We start from the raw sequence: 22,236 nt of genomic DNA on the forward strand, positions 1-22,236 counted from the left end.
ACTGCAGCCAGGTTTAGCTGAACACAGCAAAGAAGAGAAATCACTGCTCCGCGAAACAAAGAGCGGTTCTTGACGTCACTGCTTGTTGGAGAGACTAGTACACTTTGACTTTTTTGATGTGAGCTCAGACCAAAGCCATTTCTTTCTCTGTCATTCATTCAAAGGCTTCCTTCCATAGACTGCACTTTCTCTCTCTCTCTCTCTCGGCTTGACTTCGCGAACGAAGATTTAAGAAAGGTGCAGTAGTCCACGTCTGTTGCAGGCTCGCTGGTGGCTGACCAATGCGGGACAGGCAGGTCCGGCCACAGTGGCTGCAGGGAAAAGTCTGATTTGGGGTTGGTGCTGTAGCAGTACTATTCTTCCTCGATCTCCTTTTGTCCTCAAGAGCAGCTATGCGTGCGTTCTCAAAAGAAGAGACAGCCTGGTGGATGGTGTGCCTCCATGCTTTGCGATCTGAGGCTAGGTCAGACCACTGGTGATGGTTGATGCGACAGGTGCCAAGGGATTTCTTCAAGGAGTCCTTGTACCTCTTCTTTGGTGCCCCTCTATTTCAATGGTTGGTGGAAAGTTCGCCATACAGGGCAATCTTGGGAAGGCGGTGGTTTTCCATCCTGGAGATATGCCCTGCCCAGTGCAGCTGCGTCTTCAACAGCAATGTCTCGATGCTTGTAACCTCCGCCCGCTTGAGGACTTCAGTGTTGGTCACAAAGTCACTCCAGTGGATGTTGAGGATGGTGCGAAGGCAGCACTGATGAAAGCTTAGGCATTCTGAAACACACAATAATTGCAGGATGCAGATTGTCAGAGCAGTGAGGCCGAATGGCACAGCAAATGTGTCAAGGCACATAACCGGCTCAGTTACAGAATGGTTTTAGGGAGATCCCTTTCTGCCTCTCTCCTTGTTCACAATTCTGATTATTAATGTAAGTCTACATGTCCACCTGTGTTACCTGCCTGAGCATTGTGTATGTGAACATGGTCTTGCAAGGAAGGTTACTTTGTAGAAAGATTTGAAAAGTAATGCTCTTGGGCTATGATCAAGCATAGGTAAGGATACTGTCCCAATGCAATATTCAGCTTATTTGAGGGAGCAATATTCCTCTGGTAGCAAAAAAACCTAAAATTCATCTCCAGATATACCTGCCATGAGGGAGAGGGGGACAAAAATGTGGCCAATGGGCCGGGGGGAGGGGGGGAAGCCCAGTCTGTTTAACAGATATTTAACATGTAGAAATAAGCAAATGAAGATTTTTATGCCATGTAACTAAAAATAAATAAAATCACCTAATAATTTTTGCTGATCTAGCAGATATCAAAAGGACAGCTGGAAAGACTAGTTTAAAAACTGGCAACCCTAGGGAACAATCTTGCAATTCACTACTCATCAGAATACACTGATATTCCTACCTTATTTTTATAGACCTTACAGTGAGACCTTTTCATTTAGTGAAAGAAGCCAGTAACTGTTTAAACTGGCTTTTTCTCCTCTAGAGTTTCTTGGCTTCTTCCCAAACGACATGCACTGCTATGACCTGGTGGTCGCTTAACGTAGGTGGACATGTAGACTTACATTAATAAGATTATACTGAGGTCTTTTGCTCAAGAGGCCCTTAGATTTAAAAACCTTTCTCCAAAACCCAGAAATTAATATTTAATTATTGCCTAACTCTAAAAGCTCTTGTTAAAAGTTATGCATCCTATTAGAATAATCCCTGGTCTCGTTTTTCTGGTTTCTTATGTTCCAGGTAAGATAAAAAGCTGCCAGATCACTTCCTAGGGATGGTATCATTGCCCTCTTTAACCACTCTATTCCCAAGAGATAAGGGCACTTAAGAGGGGCAACGGTTTCCTCTCCCTTATTCTGCAGCCCATTTATTGCCCAAAATTTGTTCCTCTTGGTTAGTAGGCCCACAGAAACAACACAGGGGCAAAGTGGGATTCTGCGGGCGGCGCGGTGGGGGTGTGGAATTGATGGCAATCACAGTCTCCTAAGTCTTTGAAATGTATGGCTGAATATAGACCAGTATTCCTCAACGCACTGTGTATGGCTACAGATGTCCCACTCCATTCATCCAGGAGACCTGTCACTCTATTTGCTGTATGCTAGATCCTGAACTCTGCTGGCTCCAACCAACAGAAGAGAGGATGCTGGAGAATTGGGGTGAGGGGTGTACAAAGGCTGCAGGTTCTCTCTGTATTTTCAGGTATTGGCACCTTCCCTTGGTGACAAGCTGGCTTACCAGGGTAGCCCAGAATTAACTTTTCTCTTTCTTCCCCTTTTGACATTCTTTTATCTGGTCCATTTCTTAACCTCCATGCAGCACTGGTAGAGGTAGCTGGACTCTGACTGTGTGCTCTCCTTTTTTTTGCCTACAGTGTTGGATCAACTCCTTCCAGAGCTTAATGTACTACTTAAGTTGTTGGACCATGAATACTTGAGCTCTACCACAATGGAGAAGAAAACAGCAGTCTCGAACATCTTGCAGAAACTGCAGCCCCCCACAGGTCAGAAACTTTTGCTTCTGTTTTTATCCCTGCCCATTAACCCTTTCCTTATCTCTTTCCTCTTCCTGCTATTTGTGCTATTCTCAAAGAACTGAACAACTCTAAAGTATCAGGGAAATCAACCAGCCAATCAATAATTTGTTATTGTCATGGACCTACAGAATACAAAATACATTAACAGAAAGTACATTATCAAAGATTTCAGGTTTTCACGGCTGGTAACATCATTAGGGTTTGTAGAATCTTTCGGGATCAAGTGCCGTGTTCTACTGGAGAAAGTTTTCCTTCCAGACGTTTCGTTCTCAGCTGCGGAGAACATCCTCAGTGGCGTTGCAGCCGGAGCAGGCGCTCTGACCTTCTTGGCTGCTGTGCATTGAGTGGGGCCAGGGCTGCTGGAGAGCTGCTATTTCTAGACTGGAGGGGGTGTGATGAAAGGGCAATTGGTTTGTGGATGTGCCCATTGTTTGGTGGGGCTTCCTGGAAGGGTAGTGATAAGGAAACTGGCTGTTGAATGTGACCATTGTTCTGTGTTAATTGCTGGGAGGGTTGGAAGGGGTGTGAAGATAAGGAAGATGGTTGTTGACTGTGCTGATTGTTCTGTGGAATGTGCTGGTTATTCTGAGACTTGCCCTTTCATCACACCCCCTCCAGTCTAGAAATAGCAGCTCTCCAGCAGCCCTGGCCCCACTCAATGCACAGCAGCCAAGAAGGTCAGAGCGCCTGCTCCGGCTGCAACGCCACTAAGGATGTTCTCCGCAGCTGAGAACGAAACGTCTGGAAGGAAAACTTTCTCCAGTAGAACACGGCACTTGATCCCGAAAGATTCTACAAACCCTAAAGAAAGTACATTAACAGAGTGGTTATAAGAATATACATACAGTCTTCCATTAAGATATATAAAAAATAAATACGTGTCACTAAATCAACACTGTACCTTGGTAGATTTTGGCAGCTGCACAGAATCCTGCAACTCTATCCAAGGGAAGCTCTCTGTTCCTCACCTGCTATTCCCAGTTGTTCACATGTTAGTACAGGCCTCAGTCTGTAAAGTACTCATGTACAACCTAGAATTGTGAATGAATGGCATGGGTGGGTTCTTTAGGTTAATGACAGGTAAAAGTACTTGGCTAGCATGAGGGCCTGTCTTGCTGATTTGAAAAAGATCCTGTCAGGGTGGTTCTGGAGGATTCTATAGACAAAAGGCCTGCATTGTGCAGGGGTTGGACTAAGTGACCCTGGAGGTCTTTTCCAAGTCTGTGATTCTATGATACATCTACTTGCACTCTGTCCACAGCAAACGGATAGCAGGTATAGGACCAAACCTAACGTGACACCAGGGAATAGAAGCTCAAGGAGGTGGTCAATTTTCACTTAAAAATCTGCATAGATGGAAGTGTAAAAACTCTTCTCTCCGTCACTACATACATGCATAAACCCACACATACCATGACCCCTGTCTGGTTTGGGGCCCATGTAGCTGCTTCTTCTGTCATAGCTTCTCCAGAATCTGATCTTGTTTGGCTCTTAATAATAATGCTTCGTGTTTTGCACGGCACTTTCAAGGTGCTTCATGGACTTTCCAACCTTCCCAGCAATTAACACAGAACAATGGTCACATTCAACAGCCAGTTTCCTTATCACTACCCTTCCAGGAAGCCCCACCAAACAATGGGCACATCCACAAACCAATTGCCCTTTCATCACACCCCCTCCAACCTACAAATAGCAGCTCTCCAGCAGCCCTGGCCCCACTCAATGCACAACAGCCAAGAAGGTCTGAGCGCCTGCTCCGGCTGCAACGCCACTGAGGATGTTCTCCGCAGCTGAGAACGAAACGTCTGGAAGGAAAACTTTCTCCAGTAGAACATGGCACTTGATCCCGAAAGATTCTACAAACCCTAATGATGTTACCAGCCGTGAAAACCTGAAATCTTTGAGGACTTTGTATTGTTATAAATCTTACAACAGCTCCGTAAAGTAGATGAATATTATCATCGGATGTCAGATGAAATGGCTGAGGCTAAAATATATTGGCTTGCCTAGGGTCACATACTGAGTTTATGAGATTAAGACAAGGGACTTCCTGTGCCTCCTAAAAAGTGAGGGGGCCAAGCGCACCTCCCTGGGGAGGTTATTCTGTAATTTTAGAACTGCCAACTTATGGAAAACCCATAGGGTTTCCAAGACAAGAGATGTTCAGAGGTGATTTGCTATTGCCTGCCTCATGGTAGCAACCCTGGTATTCCTTGGTGGTCTTCCATCAAAAAATGACCAGGGCTAACCCTGCTTAGTTTCCTAGATCTAGCCTGGGCTATGCAGGTCAGATCTAAACAGTGTTATACTCTTATAAATCCATGGGCTTAGAGGGGTGTAACTCTGTTGAGAATTGCACTGTTAAGACACCCAAACCCTTGTCTCTAACAACTCAAAGAAATTAGAGGAGGATCACACGTTTGGTTCCATTCATAAAATGCAAATTGTAGGCTCCTACGAATCTCCGTTTGCCTTAGGGCTGCGCAGGAAAAGGAGAGGTCGTTTAACCTTTCGGCTTCCATTGAATCTCACTAATTGAAAATGAGCTTCCTACTTTGTTGTTAACATTTCAAGGGAGGGGGACGTGTTTTTGAAAGGACACATTAAAATGTTAACGACAATGATGATAGTACATTCCTGCCCAGGAGTTGAAATCATAGCGAGTTCCTGGCTATTGCATCAATCAAAGAAGCTTGCCTGGTGGGTACACTAGAGTGGGCTTTTTTGGTGGCAACCTTACGGACTACCTTACGGCGACCTTACGGAGTCCACAGGGAGGTGCATGTGGCCAACTCACTTTTGATCTTTAGGGGGAGCTATAGTTAGTTTTATACAGGGCTGCATTTGATTAAGTTAGTGTCCTCTGTTTGTTGATGGCAAATCGTCATTTTAATGCGTCATGTTTTATGTAATTTCATAGGTTTTATTCTGTATTGTATTGTAAGCCACCTCGAGTTTTGTAAGGTAGGAAGCGAAATTTAAGAGCAAAGTTCTGAAAGGTAGAAAGCATTTTGAATAGCAAAATTTTGTGGAAGAGTTAAAATACTCTCCCTCCATTACCTGGCCTTGAGGAATAAAACTGAGGCCACGCAAGCCTGCCGTTTCTGTTTTATGGATGGAACAAAGCATGCGTTCTTTGTTTGAACTCTGAATGGAAGAAGCTGCTAATTCAAGTGACTGGGCTCTAATACAAGCCTCTGATAAGGCTCTCTTCAGTGGCTGAAGAACAGCACTTGCAGTATATATAAAACAAGGACAGAGAGTATAGGGGGAAAGTGGCGTTTAGCTTTGTGAAAAGGGGGAGTCTCTTTCTTTGGCTCTGCTTTTTATGATGCAGAAAGCAGAATGGGATATGTTGCACCTGTGAAATTGTGGGGTCTAAGCATTCCACCTGCTCCTGAGCCTTCATTTGATGGTTATTTTTCATAGTTATGTATGCTAAGTTTAGCCCTTTCTTGAGAGGTACATGACTCCCTCTGGTGGAGCATTCCCTACAAAAGGAGTCCTCCATCTGACCTTGAGGAGCAGAAATTAACAAGCATTAAATAGTCCTTGGCAAGAGCTTGCTGTTCTGCCCTTTTTGATTTATCTGTGCCTTGTGGGTACATGTGAAACTCTTCTCAATATTTATGAAAGCTTCCTGTGCACGGCAGATGAAACAGCAGGCTTTCAAAGATGGATAATACACCCCATTCTGCTTTTAGTGCCCCATATTTTCTAAGACGATAGCAGCACTTTTTCCTTTTGGGAAATTGCTGGATGAATTTCATAACGATAGTGTCCCAAGGAAATGGAGCAAGCTGTCTGTTAAATGGTACAGTCATATTTCTGTATCCGTGTGTGTGAGAGAAGGCACCTGTAGCTCTTGAATTCCCCCCGCCCTTCCCCAAGCAGTGGGAATATTTGGCCCTGCTGTAACAGGACAGGAATTGCTCTGTGTTTCCTCTGGAAATATGTGTTCCCAGTAGCTTTCCGGTTCGCTGTTTTCTGCTGAGATAGGAGATTTCCATGGGAAGAATGAATTGCTTCTCCTCCCTCATCAGGAAGTGTCTCTGTCGTCCCTCTTCAATACCCAGCAGATCTGTTACCCTCCAACAGCGCTTAAAAATGACTCCATGGTAGGAACACTTCTGGAAGAAGAAGGCTTCTTATCCTTGCTTTGTATTTCTTGCTCAGCTCTTTCTCTTTTTCCTTGTTGGTTCCAAATATATTAGCAACCATGTTGGTCTTCTTCTTTGGATGGAATCAGTATGTGGGCAGTACCTGATTGTTTTGGCTGAAATCCAAGGAGCAGTGGTTCCGTTGGAAGGGAAACTCTTGTGTTCGTGGACTAGAGACTGTAAACATAATTCATTCAGCAGGTGCCAACTGTACTGTGCTAACAAAAAACATGGCCAGACTCAGGACATTAAAAGACCATGTTAAATGTAGTTGATCCAAACTCCATTTGGGTTTTGTGACTCAGACATGGAACGAAGACTGCATCTTCTGGTTCCTGTGGGTCCATCCTGTACTGAGATCGGGCTCTCAAAATTCTGCTTGCTATCCCCGGGCCAAAGGAGGCCTGTCTGAAATCCACCAGGGACAGGGCCTTTTCTGTAACGGCTCCTTGCTGGTGGAACCAGCTGCCGGAAGAGGTGAGTGGCCTGCGGGACCTTGGCCAGTTCCGCAGGGCCTGTAAGACAGCCCTCTTCCGGCTGGCCTATAATTAACTGGCGTTAGAAATTCTATAGAAGGTTCAGTGTAGTATTTTGATAGATCGCTGTTTAAATGTTTTATTATTTTATTGTTTTAACTGTTGTAATTGATGTATTTTAAATTTAAAATTCTATGTTAGATTTTATATGTTGTGAGCCGCCCTGAGCCACTTTGGTGGGAAGGGCGGGATATAAATTGAAATAAACTTAAACTAGCTTACCTGGAAAGCGATAAACTTGAGATTCAGATGAGGGATTCATAGTCCTATCAGAGGGCAGATCTGTGTTTCTACATTTCCCTGTAGGTCTGGAGCAGAGGTTTTCAGACTTATGTTCCAAAGAATCCATGATTGTCAAACTGTGTCCCAAAGGTTCCTTGGAAGTTTACTGAGCCACTTCCATGAAAAGATAAATAATGGCAGAAACCAGTTTTTGAATAGCTATTTCCCCATTACTAGTAGTCATATCAAAAAATGTTTAGGTATATAAGAGGTGGGTATATTTATAGTGGTGCAGACCAAGGATAAGGACCAGTAGGCTTGGCACGTATGAGGTGAGTATGTCTGAAGCTTGCAAAGTATGAAAACTCACAGGCCTCAAACATTTTTCGATGCATCATTGGTAGTAATACTCTTTTTGCCTTGCAGGGAAGGAGGTAAATTACATGTATGTGAATACAGCAACATTACACAACGGCACCAGCTTTGTGGAGTCACTTTTTGAAGGATTTGGTATGTATGTGAGCTGCTCCAATTTAATACCTCTTGCCCAGACAGTCCTTGCTTCCCATCAGGCCCATTGGCTGGGTGGGGGAGACTGGGGGCAATGCCTATCCGCGGATGAGCGCCACCTCCTCAAGAGAAAATCAAAGAAAATGAAAAGATTAAAAAAAAATAGAAAATATTTTTTAAAAACACCTTTTAAAATGTAAGATGTATGCGAGGTTTCAAAAATGTCCCTGGAACCAGTCAGGGAAGCTTCTGTCTCATCTTCTTTTTTTTTTTCTGGGCAGGAAATAAATAGGTTTTTGAAAATGCAAAAATATAATAAAATGGCAAAATGCAAAAGAGAGTCAGCGATTCCCCTCCCCCCCAACTCATGTAGACAAGGAAGTGAGTCGATCATGAGGCCTTGCGGACAGGGGAACCGTTCTGTCAGCCGTTTCCAACTCTCTTTTTTTCACTCTTGCTCTCTTTCCCCCAGCTGCCCTGCCTCACAGGATTTTCCAATGCCCTGCAAACCCAAAATTTTCTGGCTACACCCCTGCTTCCCACACGTGCTTGATGGTCCTCATTTGTCTGGGATCACTGGTTATTAGGGTTGCCTGGGTTTGGCTGGAGACCTCCTGGGATTACAACTGATCTCCAGGCAACAGATGAGTTCACCTGGAGAAAATGGCTGCTTTGGAATGTGGACTCTATGGCATTATACCCCTTGGAAGTCCCTGTCTTCCCCAAACCCTGCCCTCTTCAGGCTTCACCCACCAAATCTCCAGGTATTTCCCAGGCCACAGCTGCCAACCCTCCTGGTTATGGGTTTATGCGCTGCAGAAAAAAAATCTGTGGTATTAGCCATTGTGGTGTTTGTATGAATCCTGAATGAGTCTGGAAACAAAAGGTATTTTGCCTTCCAGCACTGCTTTCCAGCTCACAAAATCTCTTGGAAATCCCTGGGCCCAAGGAGGCCAAATTAAAAACAACCAGGGAGCAGGCCTTCTCTATAAAGGCACCCCAGTGGTGGAATCAGCTACCAGAAGAGGCGCGGGCCCTACGGGATCTTAATCAGTTCCGTAGGGCTTGCAAAACCGCCCTCTTCCAACTAGCCTTTTAAGATAAACCTGGAATCACCATCAAGCCGTCTTGTACATACTGCGACTGTAGCATCGTTATACTGTTTTTAGATTGATGATTTTAATGTTAACTTATATATTGTATCATTTATATTGCTCTGTTTATCGACTGTATTATTTTGTTTTGTTGTTATACCATGATATTTGATATCACGCCTTGTAAGCCGCTCTGAGCCTGCTCCGGCGGGGAGGGCGGGCTATAAATAAAAACTTATTATTATTATTATTCTCTGATAATTCTCATGAGACAATTCCATAAGGAATTAAGTAGGAGCCTTGAAAAACGACAAGCATTCAGCTATTCCGTCCCTACATGGCACTGAGCTGCTTTTTAAATTAAAATGCCTACAATATATGCTTTCTTTACATCGTTGGTATCAAGCAACTTGTTGACTTATATGACATTTTGAAATGTATCAGGGGAGATCGGCAAGACAAATTGAAGCCATACCGATTTGATAGTCTTAAAACAAAAATCTTCATTCCCCCCCCCCCTAAATCCCTATAGATCCATGCATTTTTTGCATACCCCCATTCCATGCTAAAGGCCATGGTTGCGCAGATCCCTGCTCAGATCTCCAAAATTTAATTCAGTTACAACAAGCAGTCAGTGTAGAGGAGGATATTAACTGGATATTATTTGGGAGGGACGGTGGCTGAGTGGTAGAGCATCTGCTTGGGAAGCAGAAGGTCCCAGGTTCAATCCCTGGCATCTCCAAAAAAGGGTCCAGGCAAATAGGCGTGAAAAACCTCAGCTGGAGACCCTGGAGAGCTGCTGCCAGTCTGAGAAGACAATACTGACTTTGATGGACCCAGGGTCTGATTCAGTATAAGGCAGCTTCATATGTTCATATGTTCAACCACAATGCTGGGAAAGGAGAGTTGACAGTTCTGCAGCACCATTTCCCTGAATGCAAATGACCCCCCTAAATTATTAGAAGCTTTGCTAGAGGATAAAAGGCAGGCATAGTGTGGGCACCTGTCTTGCTTCCCACCCATTGCCTAAAAAGCACAGGAAGAAAGTAAACCTCCCAGCTTCATAGCTGTGATTTGTAGTTCCTCTGTCCCAACATACATTTTTTTTGCAAATCAGTTATGTGTCTAGGGATCTGCTAATGGATTGTCATCATAATGCATCATTTGGCCAGAGTATCATGGTAATGGCTCCTTCTACCAAAGTATAATTTCCCCAAATGTCCAGACTGGCAGACAGTCAAGGTAGAAAGTCCTCAGCGCAATTATATGAGCCAATCCCAGAATGCTACTAATTTCCCTGATTTACAGCTTCACTCTGATATTGAAGAGCAACCCCCTCCTAGGGCTTCCAAAAAAGTCATCCTTTCTCCGTCCCGACTAGTGATTCAAAAGGAGCTAAACACACATGCCATTGTAAGTGCTACAAGCAAAAAGCATGGGAGGGAGGATAGTGTGTAGAATTAAGAACGAAGAGGCTCTGACGCAAAAGGGGGACTGCGCATTTGGTTCCATTGTTGCACTGTTCAGTGTCTGGCTTCTAATCTTCCTCCAGACTGTGACCTGCGTGACCTTAAGGATATTCAAGAAGATGATGGGGATGCTAAAGAAGGCATCAACTTGAAGCTTTCCAGGAGTCAGTCAGCTAAAAATGTAAGATGCATCAACTCCAGTTCTGTATTTCTCAAACTTTGATATTTGTGCTTTTTTATGGTGGACCTCTTTTAGGTGCTCGGTGCCCGGAATGGATCTGGACAGTACATTAAGGAACTTTGTTAGGTATGCAAAGTGGAAGAAACTAGAAGAAGCAGAGTTCAGAGTGGATGACCACATCAGCTGACCACATCAGCTGGAGGGCATATTGTTTTGGCCTTCGTTTAACTTTTGATATGTTGCTTGCAGACTCATCGCCAGAGTTAGAATACATCAGCAAGCATCGGGAGCACGCAGGCTAGCGCTGCGCTCGCTTTCGTGCCCGTTGCAGCGATGAGAATGCAATCCTAAACAGTTACACTGTGTCCGTCAGAGTCAATTGGGTTGGAAAGGCCTAACTCTGTTCAAGATCGCATTATAAGTGAACTTTTGCTCGTGTTTCAGTCCTTTAAAAACACACACACACACATGCTCTCTGTGTCTCTATGCAGACAAAGGTGCAGTTACAGAAGAATGCAGGGTGAGGCAGGAGACACGCAATAGCTTTTTTAAAAAGGGAAAGTGGAAGGCAGTCTGAAATAGTTATTGTTGCTTATGGTGTGAGCGCTCATTCCATTGTTGCCTCCGGCGGATGGGTTTTTGCCTTGCTTCAGAAACCTGCTTAATCTGAAGGGGTAGTGGGACAAAATAAATATGTGTGTATGCCATCTTAACTCTTCTTTATGTCTTTCTCTACCCTGATGGAGAGTTTGGGGGCAGACTGCCAGTTCAGAAACAGGGTGGAGATAGTTGGAAACCTACATTATGAGTAGGGGAGGAAGCATATAAGTAGCCTGTTTCTTGTCCTAACTTGAGCAGTTCTTGCTGCTAGACGTTCTGCAGTGTATGCCTTTAATAAATCATTGTCCATGGCCCCAGGTGAATGTTGTAATGCACAACCAGACACCCACAAATGCAGACAAAAAGTCCCTGGTCAAGACTAAGTGGCTTTATTCCCTGTGCTGAAAGGACTTTGGCAGTCTGCCTGCTGTTTCTCCAAGCTCTGTACACTACCCCTAAATAGATGTCGGCAATGTGGTCTTGGGAAATAGTTCAGTGGTCTCAACCTTTTTAAGTAAGCCTTTCACTTTCTGATTTGTCAACAATGAACCCCCTCGTTCCCATGAAGCTCCTGAAATAATGTTAGCTGCCCTACTTACGCTGACATTGCATTTGGTCTTCAGTCGGACACATAAGAGAGTAACCAGCATGGCCAGAATATTAGTCATGTTTCTTTGAATATATCCTATCACTAAAGTTTTTTAATATGCGGTCGTGGACAAATAATGCGTCATGACATAACATGATCTTGGCCAGTTCCGCAGGGCCTGTAAGACAGCCCTTTTCCGGCTGGCCTATAACTAACTGGCATTGGAAACTCTATAGAAGATTGCAGTGTAGTATTCTGATAGATCGCTTGTTTTTATGTTTTACCGTTTTACTGTTTTAACGGTGTAATTTGTTGTATTTTAAATCCAAACCTATGTTAGTTCTTATGCGTTGTAAGCCGCCCTGAGCCACTTCGGTGGGAAGGGCGGGATATAAATTGAAATAAACTGAAACTGAAACATGCTACCTCTCCCAATTTTTTCCTCACAGGTTTCTGGAGAGCCACCTCCACCATTGCCGACGACCCCTCCCCCTGAAGATTATTATGAGGAAGCACTGCCACTGGGCCCAGGCAAAACCCCTGAGTACATCACCTCCCACAGTAAGTCTTGCTGGCGATAGGGGAGAGAGAAACAGCCAGCTGTCTCAATCTTGGCACAGCATCGTTTTCAGGCACTCCCATATCAGCCTAGGAAAACAAAGCCTTCTCCTGACAAGTGACAGACTTATAATTTGTATGCCCCAGGGAGGAAAATGGCATGGGGAAGGAGTGCCACACTCTTTTTCCTGTTTCCTTGCCCTCTTTGGTCTGTCAGATGTCATAAGCAGTTGTTTGCTCAGACACGCCAGGAAACGTATCAATAAACCCGGAGCAGCAGGAATGTGAAGGGCCTGTCTAAGAGCTGCCTTTCTCTCAGCTTGTCTGACGGATTAGGGGAGGGCAAAGATATGAACCTAACACCTGCTCTCTTTTCTCATGACTGAATAACTGTCGAGTCCTGGTGGCCCTCCAGAACGTCTTCTAAACCATACTCCCTGAGTGTGAACATAGAAATTAACAAGACAGCTTGGAAAGCAGAGTGTCTCATGGCACTGGCCCTGTGAGCAACAGTAGGAATGAATGAGGCTTGCCATCCAAGATCCTAGGAAAGGCCTACCTCAGCCAAGTCCAGAAGATAAGGAGGGGCTGTGGAGAGGAATGAGGGGGAGCAGGTTTTGATTCTAGAGAGTCAGTCTGTCCAGTGTGCTGAACTCTATTATGGCTGAGGGGGGAATGGAGGGAAGGGGCAGGAGTGGGCTACACATCAGTGTTTGAACAGGGGGTAAGACTTGCTGTGACCTGGAGGGAGTGCCCGAAAAGTCATCAAGAACCAGTGAACTTTTCCCAAGCAGGAGTTGTGAACTGTATCACTTGGTGCTCTCTGCGTGGATCTTTTCTGCTCTGTGCTGTGGAGTCTAGTGACCGTATGGGAACAGGTGCAGGGAGATGAACATATGAACATATGAAGCTACCTTATACTGAATCAGACCCTTGGTCCATCAAAGTCAGTATTGTCTTCCCAGACTGGCAGCGGCTCTCCAGGGTCTCAAGTTGAGGTTTTTCACACCTATTTGCCTGGACCCTTTTTGGGAGATGCCAGGGATTGAACCTGGGACCTTCTGCTTCTCAAGCAGATGCTCTACCACTGAGCCACCTTCCCTCCCCACCACCGTCCCTCCCCGTGATTTTATAGAGCTGTTGTCCCTTCTCTGCATTGACTGGCTCTTTTTATAACTTCATTAGCAGTAAATGCTCTCTTGTACAGTTTCTCCAAAGTTTAACCTAGTGCGAGGGCTCTGAATTTGCACTTCGTCTCAGCACCACCTTCCAACAGAAATCTCTCTTAACAGCCTCTCTGCCGTGTATTAGAAATCTTTCTTTGTGCAGCTGTCAAAAATGTCACATTTGCTTTATCTTTACAGATAGCTCCAGTCCCCCCAACTCAATAGAAGATGGATATTACGAAGATGCAGATAGCAACTACCCTGTCACCCGCATGAATGGAGAACAGAAGAACTCGTGTAGGTGGCAGAGCAAAGATGTGTGGTAGGGCCATAGGAGGGATGGCATTCCCCTAACAGTTGTTGGCTCAGTAAATGGAGAGCAATGAAGGGGCTTGGCTGTTCTTAGTGCAGGAAGTAGAAATGTATCACTACTGCACAGAGCTCCTGATAAACTGATTGTTACAGGGAACTTTCATACCTGTTATGTGTGTTACAGGGAACAGTAAGTGATGAGCACCAAACCCCCTTGTGCTTAAGTGTTGCAATGCATCATTTTTTTTTTTTGTTAGTCTGTGTTGAAATTGGACAACTTGTTCAGCTGCATGGACTATAAGAATGTTGTTTCAGAATTGTCAAAAAAAATGTTTAAAAGTTCCTGAGGAACACCTGTGTGTTTCTCCTTCATTTCCCTCTAGAGAGTTCCAGCACCTCTTTTTCCAGAAAAAAAAAGCCCTGGATAGAAGCCACACTAATGTACATGTTTTTCAGTATTCCTATTCAAAATTGCCTGACTCTGCAGCTCCTTATCTATGCAAGTTGGAATTGTAACAAGCAGTTTATCAAGAGCTCTGTGCAGTCAGTGGGCCATATACTAAGAACAACAGCCAAACCCACAACCTATAAAAACAAATTCTGACGCAAAGCTCTACAGCCCCGTAGTCAGGATTTGAAGAAATGGGGGGGGGGGGCTGATTTTTTTCAGGGAACACATAGTGGCCCCAACCTCCATGGCCTTCTCTCCTACCACCGCTGAGGAGGAAAGCTGCCAGCTCGCTGCCATACAGCCTCCCCCCTCCCCACAGCTGCCCCAAGGTGATCCCTTTCCACCCCTCTTCCAGCAGCTCTGGTGGGGAGCCACTCAGAGGTTTAGATACGTGCCGCATGGTCTCCCGCCCTTACCTGTAACATGATCCAGCTAGGCAAGCCCGGCAGGACAAGGCGGGTGGTGGTGGAAGGCACCGCCAGTCGCAACTGACTTCTGGGGCTACAAGACCTCCGATTCGGATTTCTTCCTGCCGGAGGGCGAGCCAAGGCTGCCCAAGCGCAGATCCTACCCTCGCTTGGGTGGCCAGCGAGACCAGGCCAGAAAACTCCTGCAGGCGAACATCACCTCTCCACTGAACCCCAGCCCTGGACTGCAGCCGGGACCTCCACTTGTGTGCGCCAGCCTACCCTACCCTGCCCTGTCTGGTAGAGAAAGCCTGCAATGGAGCCATCCACTCCCTAACCCTGCCGCCCCACTTGAGGGCCAAAACGGCCTCTTCTTGCAGGCGCCCTCTAGCCCAACGTCAGCCCAACGTGGAGCTTAACTTTCCATCCTGGGCGCTGAAAGTGCCCTGTTGTTTCTGCTTGCTGAGTGGTCAGAGATTTCTTCCAGCCCCTAAGAAAGCAGAAGCAACACGGAGTTTAACTTTCAGACCTGGGCGCTAAAATTGCCCTGTTGTTTCTGCTTGCTGAGGGGTCAGAGATTTCTTCCAGCCCCTAAGGAAGCAGAAGCAACACAGAGCTTAACTTTCAGTCCTAGGCGCTGAAAGTGCCCCATTGTTTCTGCTTGCTGAGGGGTCAGAGATTTCTTCCAGCCCCTAAGGAAGCAGGATCAACACGGAGCTTAACTTTCAGCCCTGGGCATTGAAAGTGCCCCGTTGTTTCTGCTTGCTGAGGGATCAGAGATTTCTTCCAGCCCCTAAGCAAGCAGAAGCAACACCGAGCTTAACTTTCAGTCCTGGGTGTTGAAAGTGCCCCATTGTTTCTGCTTGCTGAGGGGTCAGAGATTTCTTCCAGCCCCTAAGGAAGGAGAAGCAACACAGAGCTTAACTTTCATTCCTGGGCGTTGAAAGTGCCCTGTTGTTTCTGCTTGTTGAGGGGTCAGAGAATTCTTCTGGCCCCTAAGCAAGCAGAAGCAACTGTGTATGATCAGGTCCCCTAAGCAAGCAGAAGCAATGGTGTATGATGAGGGCAGAATGGAGAAGAATGCAGCCGAGGCACTGGAGGCTGGTTAGGGGCCCCAAGTCAGGGGGCCCTGCCTAGCAGTCAGCGGGCTGTGTCCCCACAGGCCCCCTCGTAGCTACGAGCCTGAAGCTCTACCTTGCTGAAATCCCTGTCCTGGTGCTTTCTAGAGGTTGCACAGTATCTTAGATCTTTTTCAAATCTCTGAAAAAATTAGTTCCATCAGAGTTCACTGAAACTTACAAGAAGGTTATCAGGAATTGTTACAGCTTACTCCAGGATTTGAATTACAGAAATCATTTGAGTTGGAATGTTTGTTTTAACTGGAACCATATCTAAAAACCTAAAACCTAACTGGGAAAATGCAGTGAAAAGTTCCAACGTTTTGTAAATTCAAACCAGGAGTTTATAAGGGAAAAACAGACTGGAGTGTGTTAAGACATGATAGCAAGCACATTTCTATTCGGTATATTGAAATCTGGCTCCAATTGAGGCAGAATATGTATCTCCAGATTCATTGTCCGTATATAATCCGTTTCTAGATATTGGTCCTATAATTTCTACTTGCCTTGTTCCGGTTGAGCAGATTCTAGTCTGCAATGCTGAGAGCCACAAAATCCAGTCCAAAAACTGCAGTCATTTTTTATACCAAGAACTGGAAATTAGCCTGTATCATAGACTCTTGAAAGAAAGGGAATTGTGAAGTGCATGTGTTTGAGAAACTACTGTTACCTGTCAGACAGCTTCTGATTTCAAACAGCAGCTAGAACTAGCCCCTAGAAGCCGAGCTGGAGCTTTTATACAGGGCAGGTGATTTGGGCAGGCACATCCTTGATGACAGAGAACATCTCTGCTTCTTTGTAGACAATGACTCTGACGCCATGAGCAGCTCCTATGAGTCTTACGATGAAGAGGAAGAGGATGGGAAAGGTCAGAGGCTAACACACCAATGGCCATCGGAGGAAGCTTCCATGAACCTGGTGAAGGACTGCAGGATTGGTGCTTTCCTGTTGCGCAAGAAGCGCTTTGGGCAGTGGGCCAAGCAGCTGACTGTCATCAAGGACAACAGACTCCTAGTGAGTTGGTGGCTTGTGGAGTGCCAGAGAACGTGGAGGAGAGCAGGAAATGTGTTGGGGTGGAAAGACAGAGCATCCTGGTAATGACTCAACAATGCCTTGGGAGCTCCGGGCTCTGCACTGGCTGCCAATAATATACCGAGTCCGGTACAAGGTGCTGGTTATTACCTTTAAAGCCCTATATGGCCTAGGACCTGCCTACCTGAGGGACCGTCTCTCCCCACATGTTCCCCAGAGAGTGCTGAGATCAGGAACCCAAAATCTTCTTGTTATCCCTGGGCCAAAGGAAGCCCGCATGAAATCTACCAGGGATAGGGCTTTCTCTGTAATGGCACCTTCCTGGTGGAACCAGCTGCCGGAGGAGGTGAGGGCCCTGCGGGACCTTGCTCAATTCCGCAGGGCCTGTAAGACAACCCTCTTCCGGCTGGCCTACAACTAACCGGCATAGGAAATTAAGTGTAGTTCCAATAGACTTCTGATGTTTTAATGTTTTAAATGTTTTAACTGTGTAAAATGCCTAAAACTTAATATTGTTATGTTAGACTTCGTGTGTTGTGAGCCGCCCTGAGCCACCTTGGTGGGAAGGGCGGGATATAAATCATAACATAAAGTAAAAGCTGAGAAGTTTGGGCGGGAAATGCCCTCTCTTTTGGGGGCACGGACTCTGTTTATTAAGAGAAAGTTGCTGAATAGGAGCAATTGAGGGGGGCTTGGGGTGGCATTTATCAGCATGCCATCTAGCTTCAGGTTCTCCAAGTAGAGGCTGCCTTCCATAATGTATTGGAGGTTGGAATAACAGCACAAGTGGTGGCAGACTTGCCTTTGAAACCCAAGGGTTCAGCTGCTTCAAAGCAAGAAAAAGGGGAGAGGGGTTCAGTTTTGAGCTTTTCTGTATTTTTGCCTGACTGCAGCAAGCTGTGTATTTGCTTAAGCAACGAGTTTGTCTTTTCTGTGTGTTTCTGGCCTTTTCCCCTCGCTCCCCTACCCCAGAGTACATTCCTGCTTCTCCCGGTCAGGTTGAAAAAGAGCAGCAAACACCGCAGGATAGAACTTGCTTGAAAGGCAACTTAATTCCTTCCTCTCCCTCTCCCAATTTAGTGCTATAAAAGCTCCAAGCATAGACAGCCACACCTTGAGGTGTCCCTCAGTGTCTGCAATGTTGTCTATGTGCCGAAGGATGGACGCCGCAAAAAGCACGAACTGCGCTTCTCGCTGCCAGGAGCTGAAGCTCTGGTGTTAGCTGTGCAGAGCAAAGAACAAGCAGAAGAGTGGCTGAAGGTAATTCTCAGTACTTCCAACGCAGCACAGTCCCCCCAACCCCCTTCGGCTGCTATTGCCCGTCCCTCCCCAGCCACTTCCTTTGAAACCATTACCCTCTCTGCATATAGCACTGTTTCTTTATTGAAGATGGGTGGGAATGGCTGGTCCTGAGGGAAAGGGCAGTGTTATCTCTCCAGTGGGCAGAGTGCTTTCCTCCATGCTCTTATCAGTCTTGTCTGATTGCAGCACCAACTGTGGAGCAAAATAAGCCACCGGCAGGGCAGAGCACCTCCCCATCTGCTTCCCCTTCAATTGTCTGGAATGGCAGGGGAGGAGCTGTTTCTGGACTACCCCCATTCTTTCCTGCTTTTGTTCTAAAGCAGAGTAAATTTTGTAGGAAGCTATATTGGATGAAGCCACCAGCTCGGCTTGGGCAGTGTCTGAGAATGGTGGAAATGAGGGTTATTTGTTGGTGCTCTCCCCTCCCCTGCTTTTGGGAACAGGTTACTTGCTGCCACTCCTAAAGAAATGCGGTAAAGCAGAGGCAGTTATTAAAATACCTGACTTCCTTTCTTCCTCCTCCTTTTTCTTCTGTATGTGCATTTTTTTCTCTACAAAACCACTCAGGTTTGAAGCGCTGTTTTCTTTCACTCTCGGATGTTGAAGTCTCCAAGGACTACAAGCCTTGGGAATTCCAAGGCCCAGCCAGCCACCAATGCCTCAAGCAGGCTCAGAAGGCTGTCCGCTGGTACGCTAGGTGAATGGTATACCAGGAAGATAGCCAAGCTCACCGCAGAGTCCCAGATCAGGCCTACACAGTCAGTGCCAGTGATCTTCAGGATGGGGAGTGACCTGAAGGAAAAGGTCTCTCAGATGAGCATCAGCATCCCACCCCACTGTTCAGCACCAAGAAACCTGAAGGGGCAGGTTCTTTCAAGGCGACTGTTTTGCTTTCCCTCATCCAGGTCTCAGTCACACACACCAGTTCTCCACTCCTTGTGCTGCAATGTAATCTTCCTGCGTGGCCATCTTATGGATCTGGGGATCATTTAATTAACTTTTTCCTATTTATATCCCGCCCTATCCTGCAATAAGAGACAATTCTATTTAGTGAAAATTAAAAAAAAAAATACTTTGCTATGTAAGGAGAGCCCTGTTGAGTTATATTGAAAGTCCTCCAAATCCAGAATTCGGTTGCCAGCAGTGGCTTGCCCAAGTGTATTTGGAAAGTGTACAGTCAGAGCACAAAGCTTCCCTTCTTTGTCTCCAAAATCCACTGATACTCAAAGGTAGCTCTGTTCCCACCTTCAGTACTTACTATTTGCCATGACACCAGGTGGTATTAGGTGATCTCTACAGATGTTGGCTGATTAATTCTTCCATTCAGCCCTGCAAGGCAAATACGAAGGCTGTGTCACGGGGCTGTTCCTGTTTGCCAGGCCTCTCTTTCTCATGTGCACCTTTCCAGGCTCAGACTAGGATGGCTCTTCTCCTTGGGGTTTTTTTTTTTTTTTTGGGGGGGGGTGAAATTTGTTTGATTGACCTGGTAGAAGCAGAATGGAACGTATAGACTGAGTAGAGCTTAGCAGGAAGGAATTCTGATTACAAATGTTGAAGACACTCGATATACTTTATAATCTTGATTTTTATTTTTATCTTGGCAGAGCCGGTGTCCTTTGGCATGAGTACTGTCAGGAACACTGGCGTTTTAAAAATGACTATTGTTCCCTGTGCTGGTTGTTTTTAGCCCTTGTTCATGCTGTGTATATTATTTCTCTCTGAGCACTCCCACTCGCCTGGCCTAGGATGAGACTCTCGAGGTTCTTCCTTCCTCAGAGTGCTGCTCTTATCGGCATGAGTCGAGCGAGCCTTGCTGCAGAGAAACTGTTTTGAAATAAAATACATGAGCTGAGAGCTGTAATTCAACTAGACCTGCTCTGTAAAGACAATGCCGACTGAATGCGGTGGGGCCAAGAAATGGGTGTGTTTGTAAAAAATGAAGGCGAGGCTGCTGTTCGGTCCCTGCAGCCCTGACTAGAATTGCTTCACAAAACCTCTGTCAACCTTGGCGAACAGGCTACAGAAGTTGAACATCAGAGAGGCAAAAAGCAATGTCATCCAGACGATATACCGGCTAACACTGCTGCCCGCTAGATGCTTGTGGGCCTCTGTGATCTCTAATGGCCAGTCACGTTAAAGTAGGACAAAATAATCCAAGCATAGCTAACTCTTGTACAATTTTTATACAGCAGCCCAGAGACTGGAAGGGTATTCCATGGTACAGATTTAGCTTTTGATGAGCAGTCCAACTTCGAAACATTGGCACCAACTTTAACAGGAAGATCTTTACAGTTACAGAGCACATACTTGATCATCAGTGAGCATTGCATGCAAATTCTCAGGGAGACGTTTAAAATGAAGCTAAACGCCCCCCCCCCCCCCCTCTCTCTTTCTGTCTCGGTTGTTTTTGTTTTCCATATGCTGCAAACTTTGACCAAGCGTTGAACTATATTCTTGACAAAAAAAAATGGTAGGGATGAGGAATAAAATAGCTTTGGGAACTTTAGTCGCCTGTTAGCCATCCCTGATTCTGAGTGATATAAAATCCTCCACACAGACTCCTAGAAAAGAGAAATAAATCTGCTGTTTCACCTCTCCTGGAAGACAACTCAAGTGTTAAATGACACATTCCTTTCCATGAAGTCATTGCAGAATGGTTTGGAGCCCTTGGCTATAGCTTAGCCATTTTGGTGTTTCCACTGCTCTCAGACATTGTACTGTAAAACCTGCAGGTGATAAAAGAAGTCAGCAGTTCTAATGGGGGTGAGCTGAATGGAACAGAAATCCCTACATCTCCTGTACTTACATGTAAGGTGGACCATGACAAGGTAAGTATATTTGTTTTACAGATGCTGCTGTTGCTGATGTGGGCCACAAAGCGTGACATTTGCACTAGAGCTGTATTTGGACTGTTGTCTGTAAACCCATAATGGGAAAGAAGGTCTTAAAGGGAGACCCCTTATTTTTCTGCACCTATGTAGTGCTTTGCTAGAGGGATGGCAGAAGATCCAAGGCTTTTCATAACCGCATTGAGTGTTGAGTAAGAACTGCTGCATCCTTGTGGCATCCTGAAGTAAAGAACTCTCAGGATCTAGCTTTGAATATTGACTCAAGAAGGATATTATAGCATTGGAGAAAGTGCCGAAAAGGGCAACTAGAATGATTAAAGGGCTGGAACACTTTCCCTATGAAGAAAGGTTGAAACGCTTGGGGCTCTTTAGCTTGGAGAAACGTCGACTGCGGGGTGACATGATAGAGGTTTACAAGATAATGCATGGGATGGAGAAAGTAAGAGAAAGAAGTACTTTTCTCCCTTTCTCACAATACAAGAACTCGTGGGCATTCGATGAAATTGCTGAGCAGACAGGTTAAAACGGATAAAAGGAAGTACTTCTTCACCCAAAGGGTGATTAACATGTGGAATTCACTGCCACAGGAGATGGTGGCGGCTACAAGCATAGCCACCTTCAGGAGGGGTTTAGATAAAAATATAGAGCAGAGGTCCATCAGTGGCTGTTAGCCACAGTGTGTGTGTGTGTGTATAATTTTTTGGGGGCCACTGTGTGACACAGAGTGTTGGACTGGTTCCAACATGGCTTCTCTTATGTGACACAGAGTGTTGGACTGGATGGGCCATTGGCCTGATCCAACATGGCTTCTCTTATGTTCTTATGTGACACAGAGTGTTGGACTGGATGGGCCATTGGCCTGATCCAACATGGCTTCTCTTATGTTCTTATGTGACACAGAATGTTGGACTGGATGGGCCATTGGCCTGATCCAACATAGCTTCTCTTATGTTCTTATGTGACACAGAGTGTTGGACTGGATGGGCCATTGGCCTGATCCAACATGGCTTCTCTTATGTGACACAGAGTGTTGGACTAGATGGGCCATTGGCCTGATCCAACATGGCTTCTCTTATGACTCAGATTGCTAACCAGGAATGCAGAAGGCAGTGAAACATTACAAGCTATTGGGCTGCAGCGTG

At 45.6% G+C, this 22,236-nt stretch overlaps 1 protein-coding gene and 1 non-coding gene across 2 annotated transcripts in view; one reads left to right on the top strand and one right to left on the bottom strand.

Annotated features, from left to right (window-relative positions):
• Nucleotides 1-22,236, top strand: part of AFAP1L1 (actin filament associated protein 1 like 1) — a 116,954-nt gene that overhangs the window by 73,935 nt on the left and 20,783 nt on the right. Inside the window, exons 2-9 of the mRNA XM_060240593.1 lie at nt 2,377-2,505; nt 7,883-7,966; nt 10,613-10,710; nt 12,349-12,460; nt 13,822-13,920; nt 16,714-16,925; nt 18,024-18,203; nt 20,978-21,073. Of these exons, the coding sequence (XP_060096576.1) occupies nt 2,377-2,505; nt 7,883-7,966; nt 10,613-10,710; nt 12,349-12,460; nt 13,822-13,920; nt 16,714-16,925; nt 18,024-18,203; nt 20,978-21,073 (1,010 nt within the window). The remainder of the gene's footprint in view (nt 1-2,376; nt 2,506-7,882; nt 7,967-10,612; nt 10,711-12,348; nt 12,461-13,821; nt 13,921-16,713; nt 16,926-18,023; nt 18,204-20,977; nt 21,074-22,236) is intronic.
• Nucleotides 13,487-13,559, bottom strand: TRNAL-GAG (transfer RNA leucine (anticodon GAG)). Its single transcript has one exon. It is a non-coding gene; the product is annotated as a tRNA-Leu (tRNA).

The sequence above is a fragment of the Heteronotia binoei genome, chromosome 5, assembly GCF_032191835.1.
Source record: "Heteronotia binoei isolate CCM8104 ecotype False Entrance Well chromosome 5, APGP_CSIRO_Hbin_v1, whole genome shotgun sequence".
Taxonomy (NCBI): Eukaryota; Metazoa; Chordata; class Lepidosauria; order Squamata; family Gekkonidae; genus Heteronotia; species Heteronotia binoei.